Source organism: Rana temporaria, chromosome 1, assembly GCF_905171775.1.
Source record: "Rana temporaria chromosome 1, aRanTem1.1, whole genome shotgun sequence".
NCBI classification, from domain to species: domain Eukaryota; kingdom Metazoa; phylum Chordata; class Amphibia; order Anura; family Ranidae; genus Rana; species Rana temporaria.
Window position 1 is genome coordinate 534888061 of NC_053489.1, and position 16134 is coordinate 534904194.

The 16134-nt window shown below is 40.8% G+C and overlaps 1 protein-coding gene across 14 annotated transcripts in view; it reads left to right on the plus strand.

The window, feature by feature from the left end:
• Positions 1-15214, plus strand: part of RAPGEF2 (Rap guanine nucleotide exchange factor 2) — a 336977-nt gene extending 321763 nt beyond the window's left edge. For 8 of the 14 annotated variants that reach the window (XM_040332432.1, XM_040332459.1, XM_040332477.1 and 5 more), the window contains 7 exons: positions 379-602; positions 3463-3642; positions 4997-5149; positions 5444-5663; positions 8755-9314; positions 11603-11923; positions 13499-15214. In XM_040332432.1, coding sequence (XP_040188366.1) covers positions 379-602; positions 3463-3642; positions 4997-5149; positions 5444-5663; positions 8755-9314; positions 11603-11923; positions 13499-13524 — 1684 coding nt within the window. In that variant the 3' untranslated portion in view covers positions 13525-15214. The remainder of the gene's footprint in view (positions 1-378; positions 603-3462; positions 3643-4996; positions 5150-5443; positions 5664-8754; positions 9315-11602; positions 11924-13498) is intronic. The other 6 variants (XM_040332440.1, XM_040332486.1, XM_040332504.1 and 3 more) reach the window with 4 other exon arrangements.
• The last annotated feature ends 920 nt before the right edge of the window (positions 15215-16134 follow it).

Below are 16134 nucleotides of genomic sequence, written 5' to 3' on the forward strand. Positions count from 1 at the left end.
AAGAACAATCACTTTAAAGCAGTTCTATTCTTTTGGGTTTTACATGAAAGCTGATCATTATAAGCAACCCTGTTAGTGGTATATGGTTTGTCTCATCTCTCTAACTCCTACATGAGAGCTTGTTCTTTTGCTTAAAGTGCCTAAAAAAGAAAACAAATGCAGCAATAACATTTAAGAATTTGTAAGCTGCAATGTAATGTTTGCTTTTGGGATTAATACCACTTTAATTCAATAAAGTTACTAGCTTAGCACTAGCTTTGTTTTAAAGTATAAGGGCATGCTTAGATGATATTCTCAGTGCACTCTTTCATGGGTGCTTTTGTACCAGAGCCAGTATCTGAATGACTTATTTAATTTTTTCCTGTCTTTTTTCTGCAGGTCACTTAGTCAAGGGAGCACCAATGCTGCTGTTCTGGATGTGGCACAAACAGGTGGTCACAAAAAACGAGTACGTCGTAGCTCTTTTCTAAATGCCAAGAAACTGTATGAAGATGCACAGATGGCTCGCAAAGTGAAGCAATACCTGTCCGACCTGGATCTTGAAATGGATGAAGAGAATCTTCAGACGTTATCTGTCCAATGCGAGCCTTCAACAAATACATGTAAGTAACGTGCCCAAGGACTGCTTTTTATTCATTAAAGAGAAGTCCCACCCAAAAATTTAACTTCTGCTTTTCGGATTACTCCCCCCTCTGGTGTCACATTTGGCACCTTTCAGGGGGGAGCAGATACCTGTGTGATCCAGGTATTTTCTCCCACTTCCGGGCATAGATCGCCACAGTATCTGCGGCGATCTACGCCATGTCTGGCCTCTCCTCCTGGGAGACACACAGGTCCCAGAAGACAGCAGGGACCAGTGAGATCGCGCAGCGCGACTCGCGCACTAGGGAACCAGGAAGTGAAGCCTTACCAAAGATGGTGGCACCTCCACCCGAGGGACAGATCGGCATTGGTGCCGACATTGCGGATGCCCTAGACAGGTAAGTGTCCATATAATAAATGTTAGCAGCTGCAGTATTTGTAGCTGCTGACTTTTTGAAATGTTTTTTCTTCGGTGGAACTCTGCTTTAAGGAGCAGTTCACACTAGAACGTGGTGCAGGAATGGTGCACTCTGTGCACGTTTTCCGCAGCGCACATGAATGCTGGTGAGGTGCACATTGATACAATTATTGTTAATGGCACCCCAAATGCATCATGTAAATGCAGTGCATTTGTGGCCACCAATTGGCATGGCAGTACCATGCAGTTTGGTGTGGTGCAATTTGCAAAAGTAGCGCCTGCACTACTTTTTTGCATGTTCCAGTGTTTGCGCCAGCCTTTTGTAATCAATGGAACCCGCAAAAACACACACATGCTAGTGTGAACTGGCCCTAAATATACATACTTGAAAAAAAATACTGTTGCAGAAATGTATTCATACTCAGTTAATAGGCCCACTTGATTGGTGGCAAATATATGTTGGCTAGCAGATCTCTTTAAGTACAATTAAAGTCACCTAAATAGATACACTATACTAAAGTCGGAACTGAACTCCGGTTAGGAGCCACTGTACTAACCATGTGAGGTTAGGCCCCTTTCACACTTGTGCGACTTGTCCTGCGGCTTGGGACTGCAAATTCACAATACAAGTCGTACTCCATGATTTTCAATGAATACCATTCATATCTGTGCGACTTTAAAGTAGTCCGACTTTGATGCAAGTTGAGGTACATAGACCTCAAGTTTACACAGGGACTCTCTGAAATCGCAGCAGAATTGCACGACTTTCAAGACACAGCAGTGTAAAAGGGGCCTATGTTTAGCGATCTCCCCCCGCTGAGCTGTTGTGTTCTGACAAGGGGACGATCTGTCTGGCTGAAAGCACTCACTGAGAGTTGGTCGGCTGCTGGTTTTCCAGCATGCAAGTCCGACATACACATGGGCAGAATATCGGCCGGTATTTTTTGTACCGGCAAATGTCTCTCAACATTCTACCTGTGTGTACATGGCTCAACAGCATCCATTTGTCCTCGGCAGTTGGGCAGGGTGCTTAACCAATTCCCTACCAAGTCATTGTGAAATGACGTTGGCGGGAACCCTCTGTCCTGGGCTTCCCGGGCACCTAGGGGGGGCGCGTGCCCCGCCGGCGGCGCCGCATCGCTCAGGACCCGGTGCGCGTGCCCGGTGGCCGTTATCACGGCAGGACCATGGTTCTGTGTGTCTAAACACACAGATCCATGTCCTGTCAGCGGAGAGGAGACCGATGTTGTGTTCCCATTACAGAGGAAAACACATTAGTCTCCTCCCCTTGCGAGTCCCCCTCCCCCTACAGTTAGAATCACACATTAGGGAACATATTAACCCCTTGATCGCCCCCTAGTGTTAACCCCTTCCCTGCCAGTCACATTTACACAGTATCAGTGCAGTTTTATAGCACTAATCGCTGTATAAATGTGAATGGTCCCAAAAACTTGTCCGATGTGTCCGTCGCAATGTCACGATCGCAATAAAAATCGCAGATCGCCGCCATTACTAGTAAAAAAATAAAAATGACATAAATCTATCCCTTATTTTGTAGATGCTATAACATTTGCGCAAACCAATCAAACGCTCATTGCGTTTTTTTGTTTTTTTTTACCAAACATATGTAGAAGATTACTTATCGGTCTAAACCGAGGAAAAAATATTTTTTTAAGGAAAAAAATTATATTTATTAAATCAAAAAGTAAAAAATATTGTTTTGTTTTTTTCAAAATTGTCGCTCTTCTTTTGTTTATAGCGCAAAAAATAAAAACCTCCTGAGGTGATCAAATACCACCAAACGAAAGCTCTATTTGGGGGGGGGGGGGAACATAAAGATTTAATTTGGGTACAGTGTTGAATGACCGCGCAATTGTCATTCAAAGTGCGACAGCGCTGAAAACTAAAAATTGGTCTGGGCAGGAAGGGGGTGAAAATGCCATGTACTGAAGTGGTTAAATATGAGAGTTCAGTTCAAAAGTACCAGTTAGACTCGTCTATCTGCAATAAGCATTCAGTTACAGAATTAGACAGGACCCAATGTCCCTTTGTAATACTACGAGTCTGTGTGAGGAGACTTGCCATGAGATATGTGGCTGTTACTCTGCCAGCATGGAGCATTGAAGTGGGAAAACAGAAAGTGGCATTTTGTCTCAGAGAAATGTTTTACTGCTTTTTCACTGCTATCTTAATGCATTTCCAAGAAAAAAAAGCTGTCAGATATTATAACATACAGGGGGCAGGAAGATAAAGTATTGATAAAAAAAAAGGTGTGAGACTTCAAATGGGCTTTGTTTTCATATGTATATATATATGTATATATATATATATATATATATATATATATATATATATATATATATATATATATATACTTATATTATCAAAGTTGATAAGCGACTTGGTCCTCTTAAAGAATGGGATTACAAACCATTATAACCAGAGCTCAAATGTTTCCTCAGTGCCAAAAACGCCTTGTGACAAGAGATCAGGGAAACCAGACACATCACCAGTAGCACCGCGAGCAGCAACTCAGCAGAAACAGCAACAGCCAGTGAAGGTGAACCAAGCATTGCTGGTGCCAGCTGTGGCTCTCTATCCTTCCAGAAAGAAGGTGCCAGTCAAGGATCTTCCGCCTTTTGGTAAGTGTTGCCGAGTTTTTAATAGCTTTAGTATAACATACATTTCATCTTGTATTGTTAGTCTACATCTAGATAAAATATACCTGTTATGGGTAAATGTTGGTGGACTGAATTATCTTCTTGCTACTTATGCCTAATGCCTGGCATTGACTTTCCCTCTGTATGTGTCCTGTCTACCCCTTTGTTCTCCTTTTAATGTAAACTATACTAAACATTTTGAGGAGTAATCCTCAATTACATGAGGCCAGATCCCTGTACCTCGGCGCATCTATAAGGCCGGCGTAGTGTATCTCAGATACACTACGCCGCCGTAACTTACAGCGTATTTTCCGTATCCACAAAGAATTTGCGCCGTAAGTTACGGCGGTGTAGTGTAAATGTGTCGGCGTAAGGGCGCGGAATTCAAATGACTAAGATGTGGGCGTGTTTTATGTAAATTCAACTTGACCCCACGTAAATTACGTTTTTTTTGAACGGCGCATGCTGGGGGTATCCCAGTGCGCATGCTCAAAATCACTTCACAAATAGCCAATGCTTTCGACGTGAGCGTAATTTACACAAAGCCCTATTCGCGAACGTTTTACGCAAACGATGGAAAATTCGACTCTGGCCCGACGTCTATACTTAACATTGCGTACGCCTCATAGAGCAGGGGTAACGTTACACAGAAAAAAGCTTTACGTAAACAACGTAAAAAAATGTGCCGGACGTACGTTTGTGGATCGCCGTATCTAGCTCATTTGCATACTCTACGCGGAAATCAACGGAAGCGCCACCTAGCGGCCAGCGTAAATATGCACCTAAGATCCGACGGCGTACTAAGACGTACGCCAGTCGGATCGAGCCTACATTCAGTCGTATCTTGTTTTGTGGATACAAAACAAAGATGCGACGGGGCATCGTAGAAATTACGCGGCGTATCAATAGATACGCCGGCGTAATTTCTTTGTGGATCTGGGCCATGGATTTTAATCTTCTATAAAAATTTGGTATGTGAGTTAATCAGTCCTCATCTACCTAAAACATTTTTTCAGATCCATTAAAAACTTAATCTGGTGAAGCTGATGCCAGGTTGCCAATCAGCTTCTAACTTCAATTTGTTCAATTAAGCTTTGGCAAAAAAAAACTGGAAGCTGATTGGTTTCTATGCAGAGTTGCACCAGATTTTGCACACTGCAGTTTTAGCAAATAACTCCCACAGGCTTTAACGCCTAGCTAGTTCTGTAATGACATATTTTTCTGCATTTATCTGCTAATTTATGCAGTTCATTGCACTCCCCCATCCACCCCATCCACCCCATGCCCCCGACCCGACACATAGTTTCTTTATTTTCATATCTATCTTTTCTGTAAGGCATCAACTCACCACAAGCGTTAAAGAAAATTCTTTCCTTATCAGAAGAAGGAAGTTTGGAGCGACACAAGAAGGCAGCAGAGGACACTATATCCAATGCGTCATCGCACCTTTCATCTCCTCCCACCTCCCCACAGAGCTCTCCAAGAAAAGGTAACAAAGCATTCTGAAAATGAAAGCAGCTGTATTATATTGTGTGACTACACTGTACACAAGGCGTAAACTTCTGAAATAAGTAGCAGAAAATCGGATTCTGTGTATGCTTTTATGAAACCTCAGAAATTTACTTACCATGAACAGCCTACATTATGAGTCTACCTTTTTCATCTGCTGTTTTTATATTTGCCATTCTGTTGGATCAATCTATACAATTAAATATGACATAATTGTATACTGAAAACCCTGCCACTGTGACCCTGGGTTGTCATGGCTGTTTTTATCTTACAGGGTATTCCATGCCAGCAAGCGGCACTGTGGATAATTTCTCTGATTCTGGGCACAGTGAGATCTCTTCCCGTTCCAGTATAGTCAGCAATTCCTCATTTGATGGCATGCACCTCCATGATGATAGGCGGCAGCGACATTCAGTGAGCATTGTGGAGACTAATCTTGGTGTTGGAAGGACAGACAGAAGAACTGTAATGGAAGCCGAGCCTTGCTGTATGGGGTATGCATCTCTCTTTGTCTTACATAAGACATATCTGTTTGTTCAATATTTAGTAACCAAATATATAAAAAAAAAATGTTTTAATTGTATTTTTGACCATTATGGTTGTTTGTGATCGAGAATGCAAAATTCTTCAGGGCCCATTCACACCAGCAGGGCATGTTATTATCTGTATAATGTGCAGCCTCTGGTGTACACTGGTGTGAAGGAGCATTGCAATGTGTTTAGAGTGCATTGCACTGTTTGCCTTTTTTACATTTATTGAAATATCACAAAAATTACATTTCATTCATCTGTATGCAGAATATTGCAATGTAATGTAGAGTGTTGAAATGAACTGCATAAAAATACAGTATGTACTAATTTTTGTTTAGCTCACATCACCACAGAATGATGGTATGAACCAAACTAATAGGAAATAAGGCAAATTGTCATGTCTGTACATTGGGACTATGTTGGTTTAGTGTGATGTGAATGGGCCCCTATTCTTAGGGCTTAGTTTTGGCACTTTTTGGGAACCGTACCTGGACCCTACATCAGTGAGGATGGCTTGAAAGGTTTGCTTTGAGCACTGACACTTGCATTTGACACTCGCTTTGGTATGTGTTCCAATGTATGTAGTTACCCAAAACGGTGCTATATGTGGTCCATTCCTATGGCACCCAGACTCTGGCCCACCACAACAGGTAAAGTTAGGTCCCTTCTTTGGAAAACCTTGTCCTCCTTCTTTCTCCAGGACCCCAAAGTGTGCTTGTCTGCCTCTCTGCCATCTGAATCTACTCAGGGGTATGACCCTGATTCTCCCTGCATTTTATGAGACACAAGCTAAGGCTTCACACCATATGCTTTCTACCATGAGCTCACTTAGTGATGTGATGCATACTTGCCTTTCTGTAACAGCACCTCTGGAATCTGCTTAGACAAACAGGCTCTTATAGGTACTAAACAGCTGGCAAAATATAACATTACCTCTGCGCACACAAGCGAACTGTGCTTTGCGTGAAGATTGGCCAAGTCTTGACAAGGTATTTTTTTCCTCCAATTATTCTTTTCCAAGTTATATCCCATGAACAAAATTTCTGTTTCTGGTAGTTAATCCTGTTATCTCTGCTCTCAACAAGGACCTTAAGCTGGTTATACACATACTGAAAGTCGTCTAGGTCAGCAGGAACCGGATGACTTTTGCTTTGTGTGCACAACTGTCTGCTCATCAGAAGCCAATGATCGGCATCTGTTGAATGGTCATGCTGGAAAACCAGCATTCAGTCTGTGTATTCTGACAGTAGGGGTGAAGTCATCCACTCCCCTATCAGAATACAGTAGTGTGGCTGAACTGGCCTACTTTCGGTTAGTGTGTGCTGCTCTCCTTTTTGACAGCTGGCTTCTATCATGCAGTTATGCTGGCAAACCAGCATTGGATCAGCACTTGCAGCCAATGGCTGCAAGTGATGATCTGTATATTCTGATGGGGGTAGGCATCTACTCTAGCATGGCAGGGGAGATCCCTGCATCAACATTGCTTGTGTTGATTTGGAGATATGTCAGTTTTTTTTTTCCTTCAACCTGCTGATTAAAGGGGAAAAAAAATGTACATGTATACCCAGCTTTACTCTTACTGCGGAAGATGTTGTGTCCCTTGATTCCGTCAACAGGCACTTGAATACTCTGTTGAAGGCATCCTTTATTCTTGCTGTAACCGCCTTTAAACCAACGCAGCTATATCCATTTATTACACTTGCTGACTGGACAAATGAATAGGAAACATAATTCTGTGTTTGAAGTCCCCTTTCTCCTAGAACAATTGCAGCTCATGTCTTCAGCGGAGCTATTTTTTGTTGATGTCCTGTATAATGTAATTCACCATGTCTTTAGGATGACACTTCTTTTTGTTCACATGCACAGAATTTTGTGGTTAAAGGCTTGGTCTTCTAAACCTGCTTGTAAAAGTTGTCTTTTTATGCATGCTTTTGGATGGTGAACACCTGCTTGACGAGTATTTTGTTAATTTTGGGAAGGAAATTACTTCTACCCCACAAATAACAGCCTAATGCCCTGTACACACGATCGAAATTTACGATGGCCTAAAATCTGATGGAATTTTTCCCCGGAATTCCGTTCAAGCTGTCTTGCATACACACTGTCGAACCAAGTTCCGACCATCCAAAACGCGGTGACGTAAAACACTATGACGAGCCGAGAAAAATTAAGTTCAATGCTTCCGAGCATGTGTCGACTTGATTCTTAGCATGCGTTGTTTTTTTCACCGTCGGAGTTGCACACAGACGATAGGAATTTCCTATCATTTTTTTTTCAATTGGAAAAAAAAACCATGTTCTATTTTTAAACACAGACGGAAAAAAGTCAGATGAGGCCCACACACGATCGGAATTTCTGATGAAAAAAGTCCATGGGACTTTTTTAATCGGAAATTCCGATCGTGTGTACATGGCATAAGCCTACTTCTACAAAGGCTATTATTTTTTCTCACCAAAAAAGGGGCCTTTCTCTTCTCCCAGCATCCTCTTGTAAGCTAAAGGTGAGTCCATCCTTTTGCCACAAGTCATGGTCCCCATTACACTCCAATTTGCTACATCTTTCTCCCAAAAACTGATTTCCTTTTCGTCCTCTATTGAGGGTCCAAAAAAAAAAAAAAAAAAGGTATTCCGCTTCCTCTTCAACCATAACTTGCTGGTTCAGACAGCTCATTTCCAGGGCTTATGCCTTCAAGGACCCCCACCTTTGCTGCCCCTAACCCCAAAACCACCAGTGTAAGGGAGGTTTGAAATCTCTTTGGATTTATTCAGTAAACAGTACAAAGAGAAACATTTTAATTGCAGAGAGCAATAACTCAAAGCAGCCAATCGGGATTCACTTTTCTGAAGACAGACCAATCCTAGATGGTTTTCTATTGATTGCTGGGATTCTTTTAAGTGCCACAGATTGCTACACCTTGCTTTATGCCCCTTGGCACAATTTTCTTGGCTATTCAATGAAATGGGTGCATTTGTGGTTGTGTGGAATTTGCATTGATCAATAACTATATGCAGCCATTACTGTTTTTCTTATTTTCATTTTCTTAATACTCTTCTAGGCACTATTCACATTTGATGGAGAATAGAGGCTTGTACGCGAGTGGAACGGTTTTGTCCTCTCCCAGCATGGAGGAATTGTCCCAAGATCAGGGTGATAGAGCTTCACTGGATGCTGCAGACAGCGGACGAGGTAGCTGGACCTCTTGTTCAAGTGGCTCCCATGACAACATACAAACTATACCACATCAGAGGAGTTGGGAGACTTTGCCATTTGGCCATGTTCATTTTGACAGCACATCAGATGGGGCAGGTTACTGGCCCTCGGGAAGTCATATAGACCATTTAATATTTTCTGATCATAGCACAAAGCATGGCAGACACAATCAAGGAAGAGAAGCTTTAGAACAAGCACAGTCCAGAGCAAGCTGGGCATCTTCCACTGGCTACTGGGGTGAGGACTCTGAGGGGGACACTGGCACCATTAAGAGACGAGGGGGAAAAGACGTTGCTCTTGAAGCAGAAACAAGCAGCTTATCCTCACAAACTGCAGAAGAGACAAAGCCTCTACCTGTGCCCACACACATAGCTGTGACAGCAGCTTCCTCAAAGGGTCTTATTGGTAAGAACAGCTTGTTTTCTAGTTGTGTCATACTCATTACATGCCTTGATATTGGGCTTTCACCTTAGATTTTAGGCGGCAGTTTAGTGTTTTGCTTTGTATTCTGGTGTTGATTTACACATGTTAAAGGAGAACTCCATGCAAAACTGTAAAGTAAATTTTGGGCTGAGGCCTACTAGTCCAAATTGTAAGGGATCAGGGTGGGCCCTAGATCTGATTTGATTTAAAATAATACGTAAGTAGTATATTTCATCATAAAGTAGGGCTTATAAAGTAATCTTGTGAAATCACATTATTAATCATATGTCTTTCTTGGATTGGGGATCTTGTGGATGTTAGTGTGATAGGGAACTGGTTTTAGTAACAGACCCTCTAGTTCCCTTTTAAAGTATATTTCACAATCACTGCCAGCCCCTCTGCTAGGATAACATGTAGTACATAGTGTAATTTTTTTTTTTTTAATTCATCTTCTAAATGCCATATTTTTTTCTCGCCGATCAGCGGTCACGTGACCGCCCATCGCTCTCTTCCTCCAATGTATGTACTACGGAGGGAGGGGCAGAGAGCTCCCTCTGACATCTGCTGGGCGGTCATGTGACCTCCCTCTTTAGTACATACATCAGAGAAAGAGGATGAGGGGACAGTCACACGATCGGTGAGATGAAATAAGGTATTTAGAAGATTCATTTTTGCACTGCTCAGAACAGTTCTAGAAGTTTAGGGGAGACTCGCACACAGAGCTGACAGGTAGGGGATGGAGGGGGAGAGCAGACAAGAGAGCTGCGGATGACGGAGGCACGTAAACTGACCACGGTGTCAGGGCTCAGCAGCCATGATGAACCGTGGTCAGTTTACTGGGGGGAATGCAGAACCAGGCAGGATCAGCCAGGTATCACAGGTGATAGAAGGGGCCAAATTACACAGCACAAGCACTGTGCTGTTGTTCATGCTTTTTAGGGTAACAAACGCTTTAATGGAACTTCCTTGTAGTCAGAGGGATTATCTGTGTGCCTAAATACCAGCCCTTCATTACTGAACATTTGAAAGAGAACGCAGAATAACTATGTTGCTTCTCTGTTTCCTTTAAAAGAGCATTGAGAATTTATGTGTTTACAGTATTGCACTCAGCTATCAGAGAGTTTTAGAAATTATGAGCAAACCATTATAGTTTATAGATTTGCAAATGCCAGTGGTCTGTAACATTGAACAGTAGCAGAGTTAATGTTATTTTACTTTTATTTAGCCTGGGTTCACATACATGCATCTTTATGCTCTTTACACATTGTAAAAATGTAAGAAGAGCATGACTTTAAAAACATACACAACATGCATTTGTTCTGTTTTAATACATCTTGAACAAAATTTAAGTTCCTCCAGGTGGCTTGGAAATCATTTTCACAGAAAGCTTTTGATTGTTACACCTGATTTTACAGGAATTCCGAGTCCCCCTTTTCTTTTTTAAACAGGGGCGTATTAATTAATGACTCGCTACAAGATGGACCCCTGATCATCTCGGGTTAATTTTTTGTAGTGCTTAGCTCTCAGAGATAGGTATTTGTCCCTATATTTCATTATATTTTCTCCCTTTCATCATTTAAGTGTCCCCTTTATGTCGCTGGAAGCCCCCCTTAAAAGCTTGTATTCCCTGCCTTGTCTCTATTCTGAAAACACTGGTTGTTTCCAGAACTAAATAGGGGCCCGTGATTATAGCTTTTGTAGGGCTTTCAGCCAGCCACTTAGTTCATAGAGAGTTAGTGACTGACCTCACTGCCAGTTCACTGAAAATGAGAGAATACAAGTCAATAACAGGACAAAGATCAGTCTCTGAGAGGTAATGTTTCATTGATATAAAATTCAAAGTGTATCTCTTAAAAGGGCAAGTTCAGTTTTGCCCTCTAATCTGATCGAATTAAGACCCCATGCAGATTTTTTACTTCCCTATGACCTTGGAGACCACCTTTGTGCAAAATCTTCCCCAGCTTGTTGCTGCACAGTGAAAAACCCTATAGACTTGGTGCTTCACCCACTAGGTTCTCTAGTGTTGGCATGTCATCCCATTTAAAACTATAACTTGTCCTAAAATATTTATTAAACATATTTAAAAAAGATTAAACCAGTCTTTTTTTTTTTTTTTCTCTAGTACCACCTTCTGAGTGTTTTATTGTTTGCTTTTGTTTTATTGTTTTAAATGTGTTTGTACTTTATTTGTACATTAGAACATATGTTTATTTTGTGTTTATTTTTTTATGTTACATTTCTGTTGTGACAATAATTGTCTCTTATGGTAGTGTATTGTGTTACCACAGCACGGAAAGAAGGCCGGTATCGAGAACCACCACCAACACCGCCTGGATATGTAGGAATTCCTATAGCAGATTTTGCAGAAGGACACCCACAATTATCCAGAAAGCCACCAGATTACAACGTAGCACTGCAGCGGTCCAGGATGATGGCTCGGAGGAGTGAAAGTGAAGGAGCACCTGCAACATCCCCACCATCACACTGTCAGCCTTCTAGCAAGATCGTTAACAAGCCGCAGTGGCATAAACCAAATGAGGCGGACCCACGACTAGCTATATATCAGGCACAAGGGGTTACAAAAGATGATGGTAAGTGCCCTAAAATAGCGCTATCATTTAAAATGAATTACTAAGGCAGAACTCCAACCAAAGAGCTAAATACATAGAGTACAATATGTGAACTGTTTTACCTGTCAAAATATTTGTAATTTTCTTATACTACTGGTGTGTTTTTCAGGCCCCTTCACAATGTGTAGCACACCATCATTTATCTTACTAGCTACCTTTATCACCTGCTTATTGGCCCAGCCTAAAACATTTAATTGTTTGCACACTTCAGCAGAGCATTATTGGTTCACATAACCTCACACCCAAACCTTCGTGTGAAAACCTTATTAAACAGAATTTCATAAAATGCTTGTTAATAAATGTTCATATTTCACTTTTTTTCTAATGAATACGCTAGTAAAAGTGTGCCTGTTTTAGAACAGACAAGGTTGGTGTGGTGAGAATATGAGAGGGGTGGCAGGGTCTGTGGATAGATTAGGAGAAGATGAGGTTCAGGGGCATTCAGTGGCACATCCTGCAGGCGTGGCAAACAGACACTAAATGATGGGGGATGGTTAGCGGACCTCCAGAAGTCGGCAGAACAGGCTCCCAATCATGTGACCACTGTGAGACTTGGTGATGGGGGGGCAATATGTACAGGGGCAGTGTAATGTTACTTTTGAAGCTATTGCTAAACGGTGAATAATGAAATAGTTACGTGCTGCCACCTAGTGGTGATTAAAAATAAAACGATAAATTGGTAAGGCTGCAGCTATCACCTATATCAGGGATATGCAATTAGCGGACCTCCAGCTGTTGCAGAACTACAAGTCCCATGTGGCGTAGCAAGACTCTGACAGCCACAAGAATGACACCCAGAGGCAGAGGCATGATGGGACTTGTAGTTTTGCAACACCTGGAGGTCCGCTAATTCCATCTCCCTGACCTATGTGTTCCCACAGTGACCGCAATATGTTATATGTAATAGCGCTGCTAACAACTAATGAGTGTCAGTGCCAAAATAATAATACAAAACAATCAATATAAGCATAAATTCATAAAAGTTCATAAATGTCCATGATCATAATAAATGGTGATCGTCGTAAAGCCAGTGTTAAACAAACTTTATCATTAAGGGCGTACTTCACAAAAAAATCTGTGATTTGTGCTCCCTTCACCAGGTGCAATGCAGACTCACCTCCTTATTATACCCTAAACGGGGTCAAATATGCTTTGGATAATAACTAATGTTCCTTAGGAAATGGCTCCACACTAATTACCAGGAGCTCCAAGAAAACATGAAAAGACAAGAATGCTTCCAATAGTGCAGTTCCTGGGTATTACTCTTGTATAAACCTCACAAACCCAACTTCATACATTGCGCTCACATTTATTGAATATAAAAACAGCATGTAATAAAAATCCAGCAGGTCTCACGTAATAATGTCACTACCACCGCCAGGCTCTACCTCTAAGTGTTACACCACCATCCTTGTGGCTTCACCTGGAGGGCACGATATATAAATTGTGGCACTTGAAAGCATCTAAATTGTCTTGTGATAGTAATGGTTGATAAAAAAAAATCTTGTTTTTTAATTGCATTTTCTATTCTGGCAGATGATGAGCAAGTATCTGCGGTGTGAAGATGACATCTCACCCTGTGATAGGATAAGCCGCCTTGAAAGGAGAGCACAAAAGGACATCCCATATGACTGTGGAGCCTGTGGACCTGTTTCCTCCTCTTCTGCCTTAAAGCAGCACTGGGATACACCAGACCCTCTGTCCCACTCCCTGGCATGTGAAATACTGTGAAAACATCATTCTGGCACTTTTTGTCCTTGGCAAAGCTGTGTTGCTTGAAACGGTGCAGGAAGCTGCCACCCAACGCTAGCTGACTGGACCTTGCACATTATCATTCCAAACTCCACAACTACCACATCAGCAATGACCCTGACCCTGATTACACTCCCACATGCTTTGAGGGTGTCTTTATTTTTAAATACATTTTAACTTTTATTCACTTTCTTGGCTTTGTCTGCTGTTGTAGGCCAAGCCAGTCATGTGCTTCTATCAACCTTTTTTAACGTGAGCTGAGATTGCATTTCATAAACCTCTGTGCACAGATTCTTGAGATGGTTTAGCTTCGTTTACAGTCCCGTTTGTTACACTATGATACCTTTAATGCGTGAGGAGTCCTCTGCGGTAAAGGAGATGCACACTTTGCGCTCAGAGAGCTTATTTGTTACATCAGGATACTTACAGTGTTATTTCACACATAAGTTATGAATTATTTTTATGTTTATATAGAGATTTTTAATTCTGATAAAAGAACTGGATTATATTGAAGTGATGGCAGCTTGGGACTCTCAACAAATGCTATTAGTAGTTATTAAAACAAGCTCTCTCATTGCTCATCTGAAAACGGAAACCTCTTCATCCACCATAGTCATGTTTTTTCTAGGCCATCCATGACGATGCAGCACATTCATGTAGATGGGAGGCGGACTGGTCAGATTGGCCATTGTTGGACACTGCACTTGTAGAGAAGACCAATGTGTAGCATTTACCTGCTCACAGCTGCTATTGCACACCTCCATGACTCAGATCGCCATCTACTCCCTTTGCACAGACTCCGGATATCTGAAGGCTGCCAATCCGAGTTAAACTCCTGTGTGAGGAACTTGTGATCTTGGATTATTATGAATATTATTATTTTTTTTCCATTTGAGCTGAGCTGATCATATTGATCAGTGGTTAAACATATATATATATATGTATGTATGTATGTATACAACTTTAAAGAAAACGATGAAACAGAATGCAGTGTTTTTTCACTGTTTATAATAACATCAGTGCTTTATTTAATGAATCTTTATCCTGTTACCATGGCTTTTGTCTACCTTACTACTTCACAATGTCAGTTATGCCTATGTAATTTTACATGTAACATACATTTATTTGCCAGCTTTTTTAATTTTATGTAGGCGATGGAGCTTGTGCATCTAAGCAGACAGAAGCCCAGCTCGGTGACACATTGCACAAACGTTCTCAGCATCATATAACGGTAGAATATAGGACCGCTAACCTCAGTTTGCTCTGTGATGTCAAGTGCAGAATGTACAACTAACTGTTGATTTCATCATGCTTTTGATACTACTTGTACCTGTATGTCTTTTAGAAAGACATTGGTAGAGTCTGTATCCTTTTGTATTTTTAATACAATAATTGTACATATTGGTTATATTTTTGTTGAAAATGGTAGAAATGTACTATGTTTATGCTTCTACATCCAGTTTGTATAAAGCTGGGAAATAAATAAATATAATTACAGAGTTTGATAGTCGATTCATTGACAAAATATTATCCCATGAAATGGCAAGGATCTTCTGTCAGGTTTGTATTGCTGTCCCAATGAAGAGATTCCCCCATGCTTAAAGATGGATTATTTGCCATTCGCAACGCAATGTTCAAAAAATGATAAATGTTTTAGATTGTTAGGCTGTAATATGTATGCCTTCCATAATTGTTTTCACAACCTTTTTTTCACCGCTAGCTTTACAACACTTTTTATTTTGAAAAAACTTTGAAGGTAATACTGATGACAAAGGTGTGCTGGGACCCATAGCAAGTTTTTAGAAGGCTTCACTAAAAATGAAGAAATTAAACCCCAGGACACCAAACTGGAGACTGGAGTAGGGGGGTGTAAATGTATCTCAACACACAAAACAAAATTATTATTAAAAATAGAAAATAATTTTATGTACTAATATATTTTTTGTTTCAATTTTTTTTTTATTGAATTTTAACAAAATTCCATTAACAGAGCATTAACAATAATATAATAGAAATAGACATTCCATTAACAGAACATGTACAATAGTATAGCAGAAAAGGGCGTAATCATTCAGGAAAGTAACGCTTATAAATGTAAATAGATAACCTAGTGGATTGTAGGATAAGATTATGTAACATGAAGTGTCATAATCATAGCTTTGTGGCAGCTATTTGACGACAAGTAATTGAGAAATGAAGTTGATTGAAATAATATAATTATGGCATCTATGAAGAGAATATAATTGAATGAACCTATAAAGAAATATAACGTTATTGTGTTGTAGAATAGCTGGGGGAATAAATTAGGCTAAACCAGGGCCAAGTTCCTTCTCTTGGCTTGGCTTTATCTGGTGCGAAGATCAAAGATCCCAACCAAAGCATCTTCTATTACAGTTGGTATATCAGATAATTAACAAGAA